The sequence below is a fragment of the Rhododendron vialii genome, chromosome 11a (assembly GCF_030253575.1).
Source record: "Rhododendron vialii isolate Sample 1 chromosome 11a, ASM3025357v1".
NCBI classification, from domain to species: domain Eukaryota; kingdom Viridiplantae; phylum Streptophyta; class Magnoliopsida; order Ericales; family Ericaceae; genus Rhododendron; species Rhododendron vialii.
Window position 1 is genome coordinate 32,347,857 of NC_080567.1, and position 16,622 is coordinate 32,364,478.

Here is a 16,622-nt window from a genome sequence, read left to right on the forward strand (position 1 = left end):
TTGTTTCAAATTTTGAACTTACTTTTGCTTTTAGTCATAGGTTTTTACTTTTTAAACTTCTCTTATCGAGACGAACGTACAATCTTAAAAGTTTTTAAAAAGAGAAGAAAAATACTAGAACAATAATTTAAGAACTACCGGGCCTAAAGTGAGACTTGATTGATTTCAATATATAATGAACAATTTTTTTTGAAAACAAATATATAATGAACATTAAAGTAATAGTTTCAGGGTTCTGAATATCGTACCGGTTAAAATATCGATTTTCTATTAGTATTGTACTTGTCGAAACTAGTGAGATAATAAGTATTGTTTCGAATTTCTTGCTATTAGTGTTATTTTTCACATCAAAGAATTTAGTATAACTTATTATACATTTAGTAAAAAGGAAAAATAAATTTTACATGATGTCTGATATTAGCCGATGACGTTTGGTATCGGCTTAAGCCAGAAAGAATTCAGAAATGTTACACACACAGCAAAAGTGCACAGATTTTGTGCACAAATTTTTTGTGGGGTCCACTACGGGTCCCACACAAATAATCCAAGCCGTTCATTAAATGTAAAACATTTTTTCAAGGACCTCCGCAAAAAATCAGCTTAATCCAACACATATAAGTGCTCGATTCAATCATCTAACTTTTCATTATCCTGAAATTCGAATGAAAAGTTAAATGATTGAATCGAGCACCTATGAGTATCGGATTGACCTGATTTTTCATGAGGGACCTCGAAAAAATGTTTTACATTTCATGAACGGTTAGGATTATTTGTGTGGGATCCATAATGGACTCCACAAAAAATATGTGCACTTTTACTGTGTATAGCATTGCTGGAAAGAATTAGAGATATTGAGAACCGAATTGGTCAATATCTGTATGTACCGACTAAAAATAAGAAACAATTCTTGAATCCGTGAACTGAACCGAACGAAACCGAATCGAAGCACATCGTTTCTGCCCCCATCAATTTGGGTGCTTCACGCTTGGCGGTTTGATTCGGTTCTTTGCAAACCGTTATAGCGCGGAAACAAACCTCTCTCCCTCTCTCTCTCTCTCCAATCATCCGCCAACTAGATACACAATAGCTATAGAGCGAGAATCTGTAGAGTACAACAGAGTTTTCCACTGAATGGACGGTTCCTTCAATCCTCGTTCTCTCCACCACCAAAACCTCCTCTCCGCCAATTAAACCCCAATGCTAGAACCCAACAACACGGCTCCCTACGCCGCCGCCAACGGCGCCTCTTCCAACCGCCCCAAGCCCCCGCAGCGCCCCCTCAAGGTCCCCGCCGGCCACGTCCTCTTCCGCCTCCTCTGCCACGCCTCCCGCGTCGGCGGCGTCATCGGCAAGTCCGGCGCCATCATCAAGCAACTCCAGCACGACACCGCTGCCAAAATCCGCGTCGAGGACTCCCCTCGCGGCGCCGCGGACGAGCGAGTCGTCGTCGTCGTAGGCTCTAGCGCCGCAAACGGAAGAATCGCGTTGGGGGAGGGAGAGGGTTGCGAGGTGTCTTCGGCGCAGGAGGCGGTGGTTAGGGTTTTCGAGAGGATCGTCGACGTGGCGGCGGAGGCGGACGGAGTAGCGGCCGCGAGTGGAGTGGTGTCGTGTAGGCTGTTGGCAGAGAACGGGCAGGCAGGGGCGGTTATTGGGAAAGGAGGGAGGGTTGTTGAGAAGATTAGGAAGGAGACTGGGTGTAGAATTAGGGTTTTGAGTTCAGATAAGTCGCCGCATGGTGATGAAATCATTGAGGTTCGTATTTTTGGTCTTTTTTGGGTACTATTCACTTTGGTTGTGTTCCTAATTAGGAAAAGAAGGCCTTTTAGAGTCTATTGTTTGGTAAAGTTGTTTCATTGAACAAAACTGTTACACACAAATGCTGTTGTGGCACAAATGGCTTCACCGATGTTCTTATCCAAACAAATGGCAAAGTCCTTTTAGCCGAGAAAATGGCTGACCATTGGAGGAGAATAATTTGGTATTGAAGCCAAAAAAATTGACAATGGCTCAAGGTTTGGCCAACTTTTGGAGATGCTCTAAGTATTCTGAAGTGCTACTGTTTCTACTAGGCTGGTTTTGTTTCAATTGATGTCTCCAATCACATTGCCTGATACTTTATCTAAATGCTCATGAGGTGTTGTATTTTTTATTGTTATATGAATGTAGAAGCTGCAGAGGTGTCATTTACTGACAAATGTATATTGAATTTGCTGTGTGAGTTTATCTATTTTGAGTGGTCCATTTCTTCGCTAATGCGAACACATGAAATTTTCCGCCCCCATTACTGTTTGAAGTTGGGATTCCCTTTTGTTACATGGGTTGGGATTCCCAAAAGGGAATGCTATTTGCCAATATGAACCTGTTTAGCTTTTGATCTGGAGAAGAAATTTAGAAAAGGGATTGCCTGTGCTGGCTCTTGGAAGTCTGTTATTATGTGCAAGTCGAATTTTTGTGTTTTAATTAGATAAACAATCTTTGTTCTTCTATTGAAATTTATTGTTATTGTGGCAGATCGAGGGTGATATTCTAGGTGTTAAGAAAGCACTTGTTTCCGTCTCCAGCTGTCTTCAAGATTGCCCCCTGGATGATGGAGCAAAAATGGCTGGGAGCCGACCTGTTGGGTTAATTCCCCAAGAGACCTTTCAGGATCTGAGTGTGGATCTTCCTCCTCAGAGGATTTCAGTGCCTCCATCTATGCCAGCTAGCTCTTTTACTCATGCCTCAGGAGGTCGCCCGTTCTTGAGAGAGTCTGAGAGGGCCCCCAACCTGGAGTTAAGAACTCAACCACAAGAAGTGGGTTTCAGGTTTCTCTGCCCCAGTGATAGGGTGGGTGCTGTAATTGGCAAGGGAGGTACAATTGTCAGGGCTCTGCAAAATGAAACAGGTGCTTCTATAAGTGTTGGAGCTCCTGTAGCCGAGTGTGATGAGCGGTTAATTACTGTTACTGCGATGGAGGTTTGCTGCTACTGTTATTTTTCATTGGTTTTCCTTGCGTTGGTAAGTAGTAAATGAGTTTATAATTTGTTTTTGTTTTGCTTTTGCTTCTATAGAACCCCGAATCTAGATATTCCCCGGCACAAAATGCAGTAGTTCTTGTTTTCAGTAGGTCTATGGAGGCTGGTGCTGAAAAAGGGCTAGATTTAAGCTCAAGTAAGGGGTCGCCTGTTTTGGCACGTCTTGTAGTTCCCTCGAATCAAGTTGGCTGTTTGTTGGGAAAAGGGGGTGCAATTGTTTCAGAGATGAGGAAGACAACTGGTGCTTTCATACGCATTATTGGGAATGAGCAAGCCCCAAAGTGTGCTTCACAAAATGCTGAAATAGTACAGGTGTGTTGCTGTAGAACGATGTTGCATCAATCTCTATTTTCTTATTGTTCATTCAAATTACCAGTTGTTTTGAAAATGGTTGTGCAAAATTTGCTGACGTTTTCCAGAATTTTATCTCATCTTCTATGAAATATCATGAACAGTATCCACATTGAAATCTGCTATAAGATCATTTACCAAGCTTAGGATCGCCTTAATTCTTTTGGAGACTTGCATCATGATGACATTGACATGAGTTCATTTTTCTGATAATTTTGAGAAGGGAATTTCCTGTATATAGCGTTTGTTTATTAATGAATGTAATATGTATCACAAGAGAAGTTATATCTTATTTAAGGGAACAAAATACAGTTTTGTTAATCAACATTGCACAATGTATCAAAGTTGGTGCTTTTGCAGACCCCAACTACGATAGAGTTGGGTATGCTGAAGGCTGAGAGAATTCCTAGCTAGGAATCTAAATGGGCTTGTAGAGAAGAATATTGAAGTGATAGAATTATAAATCGGTATCTATTTTTGGTGAATGGAGTAAGGCGCATGAAGATCTAAGTCTTGATCTATCGGCCAACGAAACTTTCTGATAACTATAAGTTTGTCAAAGAGAAGATAGAAAGGTGTTCTCACCACTAGGATGATTCGGTTAGATAAATTTGGGATGTGGCTGCTATATATTTTCCTTTTCTTGCATCTATACTGAGCAATGGTGGGAATGATTTTGGTTATGTGGGGTATACTTCCCTTGATTGGTTTCAGGATTACCCCTTTCTTATTTGGATTCTTGGTTCTACTTGAGTTAGCAGTCTTGATACTATTCCTAGTTTAGTGGCTGTCTAGTCCCCTATAGACACAAATATGCATTTGTGATGAATTTTCTTCTTGTCTGCTGAAATAGGAAGGTAAAAATAATACATAAGCTAAGGAATGTCTCTTGACGTGGTAGTGAAATTCAGGGCTGCTAAGCATGAGAATTCAGGTTTGAGTCTCATGGAAGCCATTTTGTGCATTTTAGGGTTAGGATACATTTGCATCGAGCCTACCCCTACCCGTTAGATTATGATGCAACCGTTTGGCCTGCCAACTATGAAATATTTGGCAGTTAGCATTATTTTTTGTTAAATTCTTTTTTAGATTTATTAATCGGATATAGAATCAGATATTTTTTCCCGATTATTAATAATTTTTTAAAGTTGCATAATGGATTTAGTTTTGTCAATTATAGATTGCATAATTGCCGCCGGTTGTCAGATATATGCTGAAGGGAAAGAGTTTTTTTTTATTTTTTTGTAACAGATTACAGGAGAGTTTGTTAATGTACGAGATGCCTTATATAATGTGACTAGCAGACTGCGGGATAACCTCTTTTCCAGCAGGATAACAAATGGTGCCGGGACTAGGAGCAGTTCCTCTGTGATAACTGAGGCAAGTCCATATGGAAGAGCAAGGGATCCTTCCTCTCTTGGGTTGCCTACATCTGTTGGTGTCTCTCACAATTCCAATTTGCATTCTTTAACATACAGTATGAATCAGCTTGGACTATCCCACCATAATGATCGTCCTTCGTCACCAAGTTTGTGGGAGTCACAGGTAAATTTTTTCTTCGATTGCTATTTCATCCTCATTATTCGGGTTCTCAAAAGACACATGATTTAGGGTTGGATTTAATGGCAGACAGTTGCTGGAATGGACCCAAGGAGCATAGTGGATGTTGGCAAAGGACCGACTTCTATCAAAGGTGGCATAGAGCTTGGCAGGTTTGTTTCACAAACAGCTCTATAAACACCCTATTACGGCACATGTCATTATTAATATGTACACATGTTATGCATGAATTGCAAGGATGGTTTATGTCATGTCATCTACAAAGATAATACGAGCAAAACATTATTGAATCATCAGTTGTAGCCATTTTATATCGGATGATGGAGGACAATAGGTACCAAGACGTCAGTAGGGCTCATAATGCTGTTACATTTTGGTGATGGAGCATTTATGTGGGCATTTGTTGAACTGATTTCTAAATGCTCACATGACTTGGGATGCAAAACTCATATCCATTGATATCATCACGTACATAAATTGTTTCCATACTGATAGATGCTTGGCTTGCATGTCAAGTGCTTCAGATGGCTATTGCTGAAAATTCCAGCACATCACCTACATTAAAAAAATGCCAAGCGGCGAGAAGGACGATGCAAAAGTTATCTGTTTGCTTGCATTGTTGATTAATCTCTGCTCATTTTTTCAGTGGAGGCAGATCCGCTATTGTGACAAATACAACAGTGGAAATCATAGTTCCTGAAAATGTGATTGGCTGTGTTTATGGGGAGAACGGTAGCAATCTGGCTCGACTTAGACAGGTATTGCATGCTTCTTTAGATATAAACTTGTTTTGCTCCAGCAAGGCTTTTGTGAGTCTAACTTTGGCATGGTCGGTGTGTGTATAACTATTTTGTCTGGATTGCAGATCGTTCTAGTACAAGTTTGCCACACTGCTCTAAAATATATTGCTTCATTTTGCCACAGCAATGTGCTTTTATTAATCATCCATCTTACACAATGACCATAATAGTTTATTTTTTGCCCCTACGCAGTGCTGAACATGAATAGTTGCTGTTGATTTCAGTTACTTGATCACTTTCCAACCTTAAAATCTTAAATTAGATCCTCTGGTTTGTTGAAAACAGATTTCTGGGGCAAAAGTTACGGTGCATGAACCTCATCCTGGAATGACTACCGACATGATGGTTGTTATATCCGGCACCCCCGACGAAACCCAAGCAGCTCAGAGCCTCCTCCAAGCATTCATTCTTACAGGATCATCATGACAAGATCATCCGCCTCTTGTAATCATAACACTTTATATCTTATATTTACTTTTTTAACACCACATAGATTTTTGTTTGGTCCTAACTTTTTATACACAAGTTTTTGGGGTGTTGTAACTAACTGTATCTATGCAACACCATCATCATTTTTTGAAAGCATTCCAGACTTGTGGAATTTTTTGTACTGAGATGGACATGGGCAGACTTCTGTTTGGTTGATTGGACGACTGGCGCAGAGAAAGCATGAGACTATTTGCATTGTGCTGCATTTAGTAGCAGATTTCCTCTGGATTCCATGAATGTATCATGTGTGGCTCTTGCGAAGATAAAATATTGTCGAAAGTTGTATGCCACCACCAGAATTGTTTAATGTGCTGCACCTCTTTATTGGAATGGAAAGTGTGATCAGATCTTTCCATTCTGCCTTCTGAATGATATGATGTCTCCAACAAGCGCAATTTTCCCATTACAGGAGCTCTATGCTGTCATTGTGCTTGCAAAATGAAACGCTATTAAAACGCAAATGGGTTAATGCTAATAAAACCAGATGGGACTAAAACAAAACGACTGTACTACCCGAATTCCAGTCACTTAAATTATCAACAGACCAATGTACCAAATTTCATGCAAGCAAAAACATCAAATATTGAAATGGGGTATAACCATTTACATATTCAAGCAAAGAGGAATCTTGTACAAAGTAGTGTATAATTCACCAAATACAAGCAGCGTTGTTATTGAAAACTTAGAAACCATAATAGCACATGCCTGATGAAACACTCCCATTGCACTTCATACCCAGCATATCGGGGAAAAACAAACACTCAGTGACTAAATTGGAAAGCATAGAATATATACTCGTAGAACACAACATCCACAAACTTGTGTATCAGTTTCATTGGAGTACCATATTTGATGAAATCAAATGCATAGCCTCTCAATTCTTTGCAACTGCCTCAGTTGTTGCTGCTGCTGCTGCTGGCGTTGGTTTGAGGGTAATCTCAACATTATCATGAACTCCTTGTAGAAGTAGCTCACCATCATACGTCAAGAACTTACGCTTCTTTGCTGCCCTCAGTGTCCCCACCAATGCTTCAAAAATGTTGGCGCACCTATCATCATTAAACAACACGCCAAATGTGACCTGCAAGTCAGGCCACAATTTTCCAGTTAACGAAGTACTGAGTGAATACTGCTCGAGTCATTATGTTGAAATCACCAAAAACTAATTCCTATTGTATGGGAGAAGAAGTCTGGTTTACATCTTTGAAATTTTCAAGTCTAAAACACACAATGAAGACCACAAGTTGGAAGAAATGGCTTCCACGTCAAACAATCAGAAACTTCCAGCCAGGCCTTTCAGTAGATTATGATGAACGAAGTTTTCCAATTGTAGAGCTTATCTACTGAATTTTGTCCACTCTTTCATATGCTTATATGGCCCAGAAATTCTTGGTTGGAGTAGTGAACACGTCTCCAAAATGCACTCGAACTCTTAAGTAAAGCATAAGAAGTTCCTTCAACATCAGACTCCCTTAAAGTTGCTCCCATGTATTAAAATGCCCTGTTTCTAGTAGAACCAGATCAGCAGAAAAAATGATGGGGAGCAAAAGATATGGATTTTCATTTTTCAACCACAGGCATTCTTCCTTAGGCAAACAATTCAATTTAACTAGCACAAATTGCATCCCTCTCCCGTAGGCAATAGAAAAATCACACCGTGTCCATTAAGATCATGCTAGAATGAAGTTCACAGATCAAAACTAATTCCCGTCAAGCATGTTGTAATATAGATCGAGTCGAGACAAACACAACTATAAATACAGTTCAATACCATCGGAAAATAAAATAGCCTTTATACACATTCGCGTACAAATGGGGGTCTCATCTTTTATGTACACGAAACAACACACGTGCATCACGCTTTACAATTATCACAGATCTCAAACTAATAATGCCCATTAGGCATGCTGTAATGTAGATCGAAACAAACACAATTACTATAAGACGGTTAAACATCAGAAAGAAAATGTCTATCTACATAATATATGTACATAACACAGCTAAACATTAGGAAGAAAATGTATTTATACACATACACGTACACATGGGTGTGTACAATTGTCACAGATCCGCCGTTAGCAAGCCCTAAATGAGCTATACACCCAATGGATATTTGTATCCACTGTGCGAAACTATGGTGTTGAAACCCATGAGCGGTAATTGCTTAAAACTCAAAAGCAAAAGAAGTAAAAGGGCATAAAAGGATTGGTGAATTAGCGAAAGCAAATCGCGAAATGCATAAATAAGCGTTCCGATGGGTTGAGAAATGCACCTTGTAAGAGCCATCGTCTTGGACCTTGCCGAGTCGCTTGATTTCTTCCTTGAGTTTCTCGACTTCTTCTTCAACGTTCATTGTCTCTCAGATTTTTTTTGATCCGATCTCTCTTTACCTTATACTCCACTTTCTATTGTTTTCTTTTTCCTTTGGGTTGGTTTTGCAGATTTTCCCGGAAAACAGAGGGAATGGTCCGAATGGAAAATAATTGACTTATCCTTAACATGATATTTTTTTTTGAAATGATTTTTACACCCTTTTTTTTTACTATGACACTCTATTTTTTGTTTTTTAGTGAAATTTTTGTGTGTATTTTTTTCTACTAGAAAGACGAGAAAATGAGTGTCATTATCTAGAAAGAGAGTCTAGAAATCATTTCCCTTGTTTTGGGAAATGGATCCTCTCCGGTCCTTTTTTTTTTTGACTAAAGGATACAGTCTTGATCAATATGCATTTTTTTTCCGTCAAGATCAGTACCGTTTATTTGCTGCAAATAATGGATAGGATGTATATTTACTGGTGAGAAATAATGAGCAAATTTGAACCATTGGTTATACCAATGAAAATTCAGATTCGGACTGTCTCGTTTAGTCCAAATTATTAAACTACAAAGTATATAGACCCTCTCTTTTTTTTCAACGTCAGGGTGTCCGGTGTCCTAGGCTCTTATGCGCATCACGACTAATTCCCTCCCCGATTAGGTCAATAATTATTATAGGAGTCATAAAAGGGGTAAAGTGTTGCCATCCAAAACGTATAGATCAATTCGGTTTGGACCGATTTCACAGTTCACTGAATTTTTTGAACAGGACTGTGATTTTCACACTATCCTTTTTATACACACCACATTTCTTATCTGTAAGTGGAACTTTTATACTAGTTTTTTTATTAAAATACAAGAAAAAGAGTGAATGCATAAAATAAAATAAAAATAAAAAAGTGACAATCACTCCCCTATTTTATGTGTACTTGTATCGTGTCTATGATCTTGTTCTAATAGCATCTTTTAGGACTTTTTTGGATTTTGTCTTTATTTGAATTTTTTTCTTATTTGTTAGTTTTACGCTTCATTTTTTTATTGGAAAAATAAGAAAGTGAGGCATAAAATTAAAAATGTGAAAAAATTTGAATAAGAGAAAAACTCAAAAAAAAAAGGGCAAATTATAGTTACCCCCCTCTAACTAACCCTTGCGTACACTTACCCCCTTCTAACTTTTTTTTTGGCACTTAACCCCTCAAACTAACTGAAATTCAAACGGTCATAACTTCAAACGGTCATAACTTTTTCGTCCAAAATCAAAAATATGCAAATTATATATCGATTTCGAGGTCTTGAAATCAGCTTTCTAATGACACCAAAATCACATTACGATTCAAAGCACACAGAAAGTTATGATTAAAAGAGTAAGGGATTATAACTTTCTGTGTGCTTTGAATCGTGATGTGATTTTGGTGTCATTAGAAAGCTGACTTCAAGACCTCGAAATCGATATATAATTTGCATATTTTCAATTTTGAACGAAGAAGTTATGACCGTTTGAAGTTATGACCATTTGAATTTCAGTTAGTTTGAGGAGGTTAAGTGCTAAAAAAAAGTTAGAGGGGGTAAGTGTACGGGAGGGTTAGTTAGAGGGGGGTAACTATAATTTGCCCAAAAAAAATAGAAAAAGTGTTGTTAATGGAATGAGATTTTATTACTCCAATTAGCTAAAACAGTTAAAATCTCATTTCAGCTAATCTTGGCTTCGAGGCTTGAGGTTTCCCCAGTCCAAAGCAGTGTGAGACAATTCTCTTTGAACTTATGAAAGTGCCGATTTGTAGTATTTCATACTCCATCAGATTCATCTCCATCTGAATTGCGAACACTCCACGAATGTCTGATTCGAATCACCAAACACCCATGTACGGAACCGAGGCCATGGATTCTCAACAAACACCACAGAATCAGCAGCAGCAAGGGAGGGAGATCCGAGAGCAAAACTACGACGTGGCGGCTGGGGAGGAGTCGATAGACAACCCCCAGATCCGATTCGAAGAATCCCACCCAATCCCCGACGGCGCCGGCAGCAGCGGCGGCGACGGCGACGGCGGCGCCGATGATGGCGTTCATCCCCTTTCTCTGTCCGTTATTGGGTCTGAAATTGCTCCTGTGACGGACCAGCTAACGCTGTCGTTTCAGGGCGAGGTTTATGTCTTTGATGCCGTTTCGCCTGAAAAGGTAGGGTTTTTACCCCTGGGTTTGATCAATTTCTTGTTCTTTTTTATTGTGGGGGTTAGGGTCTTGGTCAATTTCGTTAAGTATAACTTCTATACAATGAGCTTTCTGTTGCCACCTGACCTATAATATCTCCCTTGTACACATGATATTTGGTCCCTTTCTTTGTGAATTATGCACTAGGGTTTGGAGTGTTGTACTCTCATCTTTAAATGCAAATTGTCAATGCTGCATTCTGTTTTTGTTTTGTTTTTTTTGGTTGACGGTTAGGTTAGGGTGTCTAGGCCCAGCTTACGCACACCTCGACTAATTCTCTCTCTGATCCGGTCAAAGGCAGGCCTTCCACAAGAAATTTCTTTCTTGGGGCTTGACCCCAGTAATCGAGAACCCTGGTCAATTGTGTGTGGGAGTAAACCCGCCAACCAACCGGACTAACCTTGGGCACTTCTTTTTTCTTCTCCTGAGTAGAGTTTTGATCAATTTCATGAACTATAGTTCCTACACAATGACCTTTCTGATGCCACCTCACCTAAAATCCTTGCCTGTTGCCTTCCCACCTATAATATTTGCCTTCTGCATATAATATTTGGTCCTTTCTTTGTGTGTGAATTATGCACTAGGAATTAAAGTGTTGTACTCTCATCTTTAAATGCAAATTGTTAATGGTGCATTGTGTTTTGACTTTTGATCCTAATGTCCCACATCGGTTAAGTACGGGTATTGGTCAACTACCAGAGTCAGTAGTGTTTCTTCCGCGTCTGAATCTAGGGGGGGTTTTGATCAATTTCTTATTCTGTTTTTTTTCCGTGAACTATAATTCCTACACAATGACATTTCTGTTTCCACCTCACCTAAAATATTTGGCTCGTACATCTGATACATGGTCTAATTTTCTTTTTTTGTGAATTATGCACTAGGATTTTCGAGTGTTGTATTATGATCTTTAAATTCGAGTTGTTAATGGTGCATTGTTATTTTGATCCCAGTGTCTCATGTCGGTTAAGTATAGGCTTGGTCTTGTGTATACAAGCTCTTGGGCACCCTCCCCTTGCAAGCTGGTTTTCAAGGATGAGTTCTGCCAAGTTTTTGTATCACATTGTTTGGATGTTTTAGCATTTGATTCTGGCCTGCCAAAGATTGTTACCAATCGTTAGATGTTTTTGAAAAAAAATTGGGTCTCTCAAAATGTGCTTCGGTTTAATTTGTCAACATGAAACATGTTTCGGTTTGCATAGGATGAGCCGAAGTGGGTTTATTCATTGATTTTCCTTCTACAAAGCAGAAGAGGTATCGAGTTTTTGGTTAACATCAAATTTGAAACAAGTCTGTTTTGGTCTGATTATAAATCGTTCTGCTCATTGCTTGCTGTTTTATGGATAAAATCATCGTATGAATAGCATTCAACCATTTAAAACAAGTATACAAGTGACACACTGTCTCTTCTTCATTGATTTTTGCAGGTGCAGGCAGTTTTGTTGCTATTGGGTGGTTTCGGTGATTTTCCTCAACCTCTAAGGGCCACTTCTTTGACTCGGTTCAAGGAGAAGAAAAAATATCGATATTTTGGTCAGAAAACACGTTACAATGTCCGAAGAGAAGTTGCACTTCGGTATAACATTTCACGAAAGTTTTGTTGCTTATATAATCTTCTTCTCTGTTGTTCTTTTTGTTGATTTGAGTCTCTCTTTTGAGTGGTTAGACCATCTACATTACTTACCTATATCTTTACTAAATTTGAGTAAAAGCTTTATTTGATATGAACCAAACCCAAATGGAAGCAAAAAATATTGAGTAAAAAGTTTCATTAAGGGCATATGTAAAGTTGGGAAGGAGAAAATAGCAATCTCAGATTTGAATAAGAAATTGAATCTCCCTTGATTTGAGTAAAATTTTTAGTAAATTTCAACTCGGTATGCATTTTAGTCAACAATTGGAGTGAGTTTTCGGGGGGGGGGGGGGGGGGGGGGGGGGGGGGGGGGTTTACTCAAGTTTTGGTTGAGTAAATAATAAAGAAAAGAAAGGGCAAGGGCAAGGGCTGGAGATGGTCTTATAAAACCTGTGAGACCTGCCATGTGCCCATGTATCTAAGGCAAGTGTAATGTTAGTTCCTATAATAGTTAACCTAAATGTAAAGAATATACTAAAAGGAGATGCCAATCTTGATATGTCATTGAAATGTTCTGGTTTTCACCTTCGGAGAAGGCAAAGTTAGTTTGCTCTGTCTCACAGACTTGGGGTATTTTTGCGTTGTTTGTAGTTTAGTCTTTTTGTTTCATAGCACAGTTGTCAACTGGCCATTTACTGACGTTCTATATCTATTCATCAGGCAGCAGCGTCGAAAGGGTCGGTTTACCAAGGTAGTTTCAGATGAAATGGTTTCTTCGTCAGATAGGGATCCAGTACAGGATTCTGGACAAGAGGAAGAACAACCTTCGTGAGTCTCAATTTGCTTTACTTGATAGTATACTTTTCCTTGTCGAAGGCATCTCCTCAGTGTACTTGGCCATTAGCTTTTCACCATTGAGGATGTAGTTCCTCGAGGCATGATCACTACAATCAAATTTGAGCACCTTCCATGAGGTTGTCGTGTGGTCAGTCTTTGTGATGTCTTTATAGCCCAATCTTTGCGAGTCTTGTGTGCCATTTTATGTCATTATTGTCGAGTTATGCACAACAAGGCCCTCATTTGTGTTACCACGGGGTTTGATTTTTGGGTTTCAGTTTCTACCTTTGTTCAATATGCAGAGAGACAGATAGGGCAGATGGATCTCCCTCATAGGAGGACACTATATTGGACGCATTTCCACTTTATTTGTTGTCATTGTACGTCCATAGGATGTGATGTAGTGTTTGAATATCCCCACCTCTCTTCAAAAGGGTACAGTTTTTCAATGCATGAAAGAGTTGGTAACTTTGGAACTTTTTCTTTCATGCCTCACCGTATCCCTTGACAAGCACTATTTCTTCAACCCTTCTGACATGGCATTTATTAAGTGTCATCAACAGATACTTTATCTGAATTGTATTGAATTTGTTGCATCTCCTTTCAAGTGTCTTCAACCATTACGGTCCGGGTGGAAGATACGATTCCGTTTCAGTTCCTTGACTTCATGGTATCTCGTTTTATTATCGTCACAGATGTGCGGCATGTGTCCATTGTGGTATTAGCTCAAAGTCTACCCCGATGATGCGTCGTGGCCCAGATGGCAAAAAGAGTTTGTGCAATGCATGTGGGCTCAAGTGGAAAAACAAGGTTGGTACCTAGGTTGTGCACATTTTTTCGTAATCGCACATTTAACGCTCCATATACTTGTGCCATAACACTGGTTTTGTCTACACCCTCTTTTATCCTCTTAGATGACGTACATGAATATATTGGCTTGATTTGATCAGAGGGAATTTCTGAATCTGTGTAGCCTGTACTCTCCTTAATCTTCGTTGTCCTTTTTATTGTGATCATTGACGATATGAGTCCGGATGGATAGGCCTTGGAAGTTAAGTACTCGTGATATCTATTTGTTGAGGTTTCTTACCAATATACTTGTGGAGGAGGATTCAGATAGGTTAGTCGACCTAGGTTACTTCTGGTTGGATTTGATAGATGAGTTTCTGCTTCAAATTCTCAAGTTGTGGGGTTATATTTGTTGTTCAAGTCATTGGTTTTGCTATTTGTAGACGTATACCTTCTTGAGAAAGAGCACCCAATGACACCGCAATATAAGGTTTGGAGAAGCTTTTACATGATTGGTGGGAGGATATTAGATGGTCTGAAAGTACACTTTTTATGTATTCCTTCTGTCCCATAAAGTTGGCCCCCTACGAAATTACATGCAAAAATAAGTATTTACTAAAATAATTTATCAACAATAATGTATTTACTAAAATAATTATGTATTTACAAAATTACGATTTTAAAAATAACGTATTTACTAAAATAGTTTTTCTGAGTTTTTTTGCACCGTAAAAAAGATTTCATCGAGATTTATAATCTATCAAACAAAATTCATGTTGCACAAAAAAATTTTTTGGTAAGTACATTATTTTTAAGCTTAAAAATTGCACATAGTTTCGTAGGGGACCAACTTTATGGGACGGAGGGAGTACTTGAGATTGTGAATGGAAGGATCTTCCAAAGGTTTTATGCTTTAATTGGTTCTCTCTCGAGGCTTTGGTTAGTGATATTATGCAAGGCAAAATCTCGGTCAGGTTGCTTCAAAATAAGCGACCGTTTCTTGAAAAATCACTTTCTTTACTTCCACAGTATGATGTGCTATTACCTCTTTCTCCATCATCTCATTCGTGAATCTTGAGTTTTGCAGGGAGTTTTAAGAGACCTTTCAAAGGTTTCAGCTGGAGGAGGCCAGGATCCAACTGTCAAGGCTATTGAACAGGTATGTGCCTTCACAGGGTTCTTAATCCTTATTGGGATGTACGTGGGTTGATATTTCTTGCGCTTGCATTTTTTTTTCCTCACGAGTCATGAGTATATGTTACAGAGTGAGGGTGAAGCTAATGACTCCGACGTCATAAACTCTGCGGCTGACATCTTCAATTTGTTGAATGGTGATAACTGAGCTGTGACTGTTGAACGGTAAGTAACGAGTGACTGTCCTTGCAGGCATGCAATGCCAGCTGTGGCTGAACTAATTTCACGAAAAAATGGAAATTACTGTGATATATAACTCATTTTTCCATACAGATTGAAGACAACTGGAGAATCCAGGACATTCAGGCTGCTTGTATCGTGGGAGCTCATTCTCAATCGATAGAAAAGAGCTACTCCCCTTTAGTTTATCGTGAGTGGGTCTGTCGTCTTCCTCATTATAGTCCTCCAAGAATCAATAGCATTTGGTTGGCTTACATTCTGTCTTTTTACCGTAATAGTCCTATGCATAGTAATCGTTTAGTCCTAATCATGTCTATCAATAAAATCAGACTAGCAACCAAGAAATGGACGAAATAGTAGTTATATGGTAAACTTCCCAGTTTTTCAAAATTAGCTCAACTTTGTACCTTTCGGGTGTATTGCGAACTTGCATTAGCTCTTTTATGTTTATAGTGATGGAGCTTGATGGGGGAAATATAAGCGTTATTTTGGCTGTTGTACACAACAAATCTGGCTCAGTAAGAATGGAATTATATTTCCGCACATCGTTGCATATATGTGTACTGTATCTTGGAATATAATGGAGGCAGCAAAAGCTGTACAACGAAATGTGAGTCTGCTTCTCCATCTCAGGCCTCATCGCAGAACGATACTCGGCCTGAAATGGTGTTTGGAACTGAATGTTGAGAGAATCAAAACCATTGGCAGGGCTGCTAAACAAATAAAAAGCTACTTGAGTTCGAACTCGCGTTCGATTGTTAAAAGTTTTTCAAAGATTGATTTGCTACATAGGCTTGAGCATTTATTTGAAACTCGTTAAGGTTGCAAACCAAGGTTGAACAAGTTACTACTCTGCTTGTTCTGCTTATAATGTATAAAAAAATTCAATATATTCTAGATTAACTCGTGTTTGGCTTAATTAAATCTTATTTATGATCGGCAGCTTGTCTATCGAACAAATTCGTAAAGCTCGTAAAGTTTTCAAACCAATCTTTAATCAATCGTTTTTCTTTTAAACTTAGCTTCCCTTGATGTGGCATATTTGTTTGGATTCTTTCCGACAATTTTCTTTAATCTGACCAATAAATTTTTTTATTTTTTTGTGTGGATTTTTTGTGGATAAGCTTTCTTATTCTGCTCAACAATTGACAGCAAAAAATCCATATTTTGCCAATCACAACTGCCGAAAATAGACAAGCAACCTACGATGATTTTATTTTTTTTTCCGGTACATATGGAAGGGCAATATTATTTTCCGATTGGAAGGTAATTACGTGAATGGTCGAGCAGAAAATGACTATATGTTTTCACC

The 16,622-nt window shown here is 38.8% G+C and overlaps 3 protein-coding genes and 1 long non-coding RNA gene across 5 annotated transcripts; 2 read left to right on the plus strand and 2 right to left on the minus strand.

Annotated features, from left to right (window-relative positions):
• Positions 1-917: 917 nt before the first annotated feature.
• Positions 918-7,121, plus strand: LOC131308568 (KH domain-containing protein HEN4). 2 transcript variants are annotated; one of them, XM_058335511.1, is made up of 7 exons: positions 918-1,752; positions 2,512-2,955; positions 3,051-3,326; positions 4,617-4,910; positions 4,995-5,077; positions 5,572-5,683; positions 6,011-7,121. In XM_058335511.1, exons 1-7 carry the CDS (start codon positions 1,198-1,200, stop codon positions 6,149-6,151), a joined length of 1,905 nt encoding a protein of 634 aa, XP_058191494.1. In that variant the 5' UTR covers positions 918-1,197; the 3' UTR covers positions 6,152-7,121. The 2 variants fall into 2 exon arrangements, 1 of the variants encoding a protein (XP_058191494.1); XR_009194484.1 differs by lacking the exon at positions 6,011-7,121 and having other exon boundaries at positions 987-1,752; positions 4,999-5,077.
• Positions 6,796-8,705, minus strand: LOC131308572 (costars family protein). The gene is made up of 2 exons (XM_058335516.1): positions 8,487-8,705; positions 6,796-7,295 (listed from the first exon to the last, which is right to left on the minus strand). The coding sequence occupies exons 1-2, from the start codon at positions 8,565-8,567 to the stop codon at positions 7,089-7,091; spliced, it is 288 nt and encodes a 95-aa protein (XP_058191499.1). The 5' UTR covers positions 8,568-8,705; the 3' UTR covers positions 6,796-7,088.
• LOC131308573 (uncharacterized) lies at positions 7,847-8,477 on the minus strand. The gene is made up of 2 exons (XR_009194486.1): positions 8,065-8,477; positions 7,847-8,004 (listed from the first exon to the last, which is right to left on the minus strand). It is a non-coding gene; the product is annotated as an uncharacterized LOC131308573 (long non-coding RNA).
• Positions 8,706-10,194: 1,489 nt separating the features above from the next.
• On the plus strand, positions 10,195-15,853 carry LOC131308248 (GATA transcription factor 20-like). The gene is made up of 7 exons (XM_058335116.1): positions 10,195-10,707; positions 12,165-12,313; positions 13,031-13,138; positions 13,843-13,957; positions 15,024-15,095; positions 15,201-15,295; positions 15,404-15,853. The coding sequence occupies exons 1-6, from the start codon at positions 10,363-10,365 to the stop codon at positions 15,276-15,278; spliced, it is 867 nt and encodes a 288-aa protein (XP_058191099.1). The 5' UTR covers positions 10,195-10,362; the 3' UTR covers positions 15,279-15,295; positions 15,404-15,853.
• Positions 15,854-16,622: the final 769 nt, after the last annotated feature.

Excerpts from the sequence above, each read along its gene's own strand:
- LOC131308568 (XM_058335511.1), top strand. The coding sequence starts at position 1,198 with ATGCTAGAACCCAACAACACGGCTCCCTACGCCGCCGCCAACGGCGCC. Across the intron at positions 5,078-5,571 it reads GGTGGCATAGAGCTTGGCAG|TGGAGGCAGATCCGCTATTG; the intron begins GTTTGTTTCACA and ends TCATTTTTTCAG. Across the intron at positions 5,684-6,010 it reads ATCTGGCTCGACTTAGACAG|ATTTCTGGGGCAAAAGTTAC; the intron begins GTATTGCATGCT and ends TGTTGAAAACAG.
- LOC131308572 (XM_058335516.1), bottom strand. The coding sequence starts at position 8,567 with ATGAACGTTGAAGAAGAAGTCGAGAAACTCAAGGAAGAAATCAAGCGA. Across the intron at positions 7,296-8,486 it reads AAGACGATGGCTCTTACAAG|GTCACATTTGGCGTGTTGTT; the intron begins GTGCATTTCTCA and ends CCTGACTTGCAG.
- LOC131308248 (XM_058335116.1), top strand. The coding sequence starts at position 10,363 with ATGTCTGATTCGAATCACCAAACACCCATGTACGGAACCGAGGCCATG. Across the intron at positions 12,314-13,030 it reads CGAAGAGAAGTTGCACTTCG|GCAGCAGCGTCGAAAGGGTC; the intron begins GTATAACATTTC and ends TCTATTCATCAG. Across the intron at positions 15,096-15,200 it reads CTGTCAAGGCTATTGAACAG|AGTGAGGGTGAAGCTAATGA; the intron begins GTATGTGCCTTC and ends TATATGTTACAG.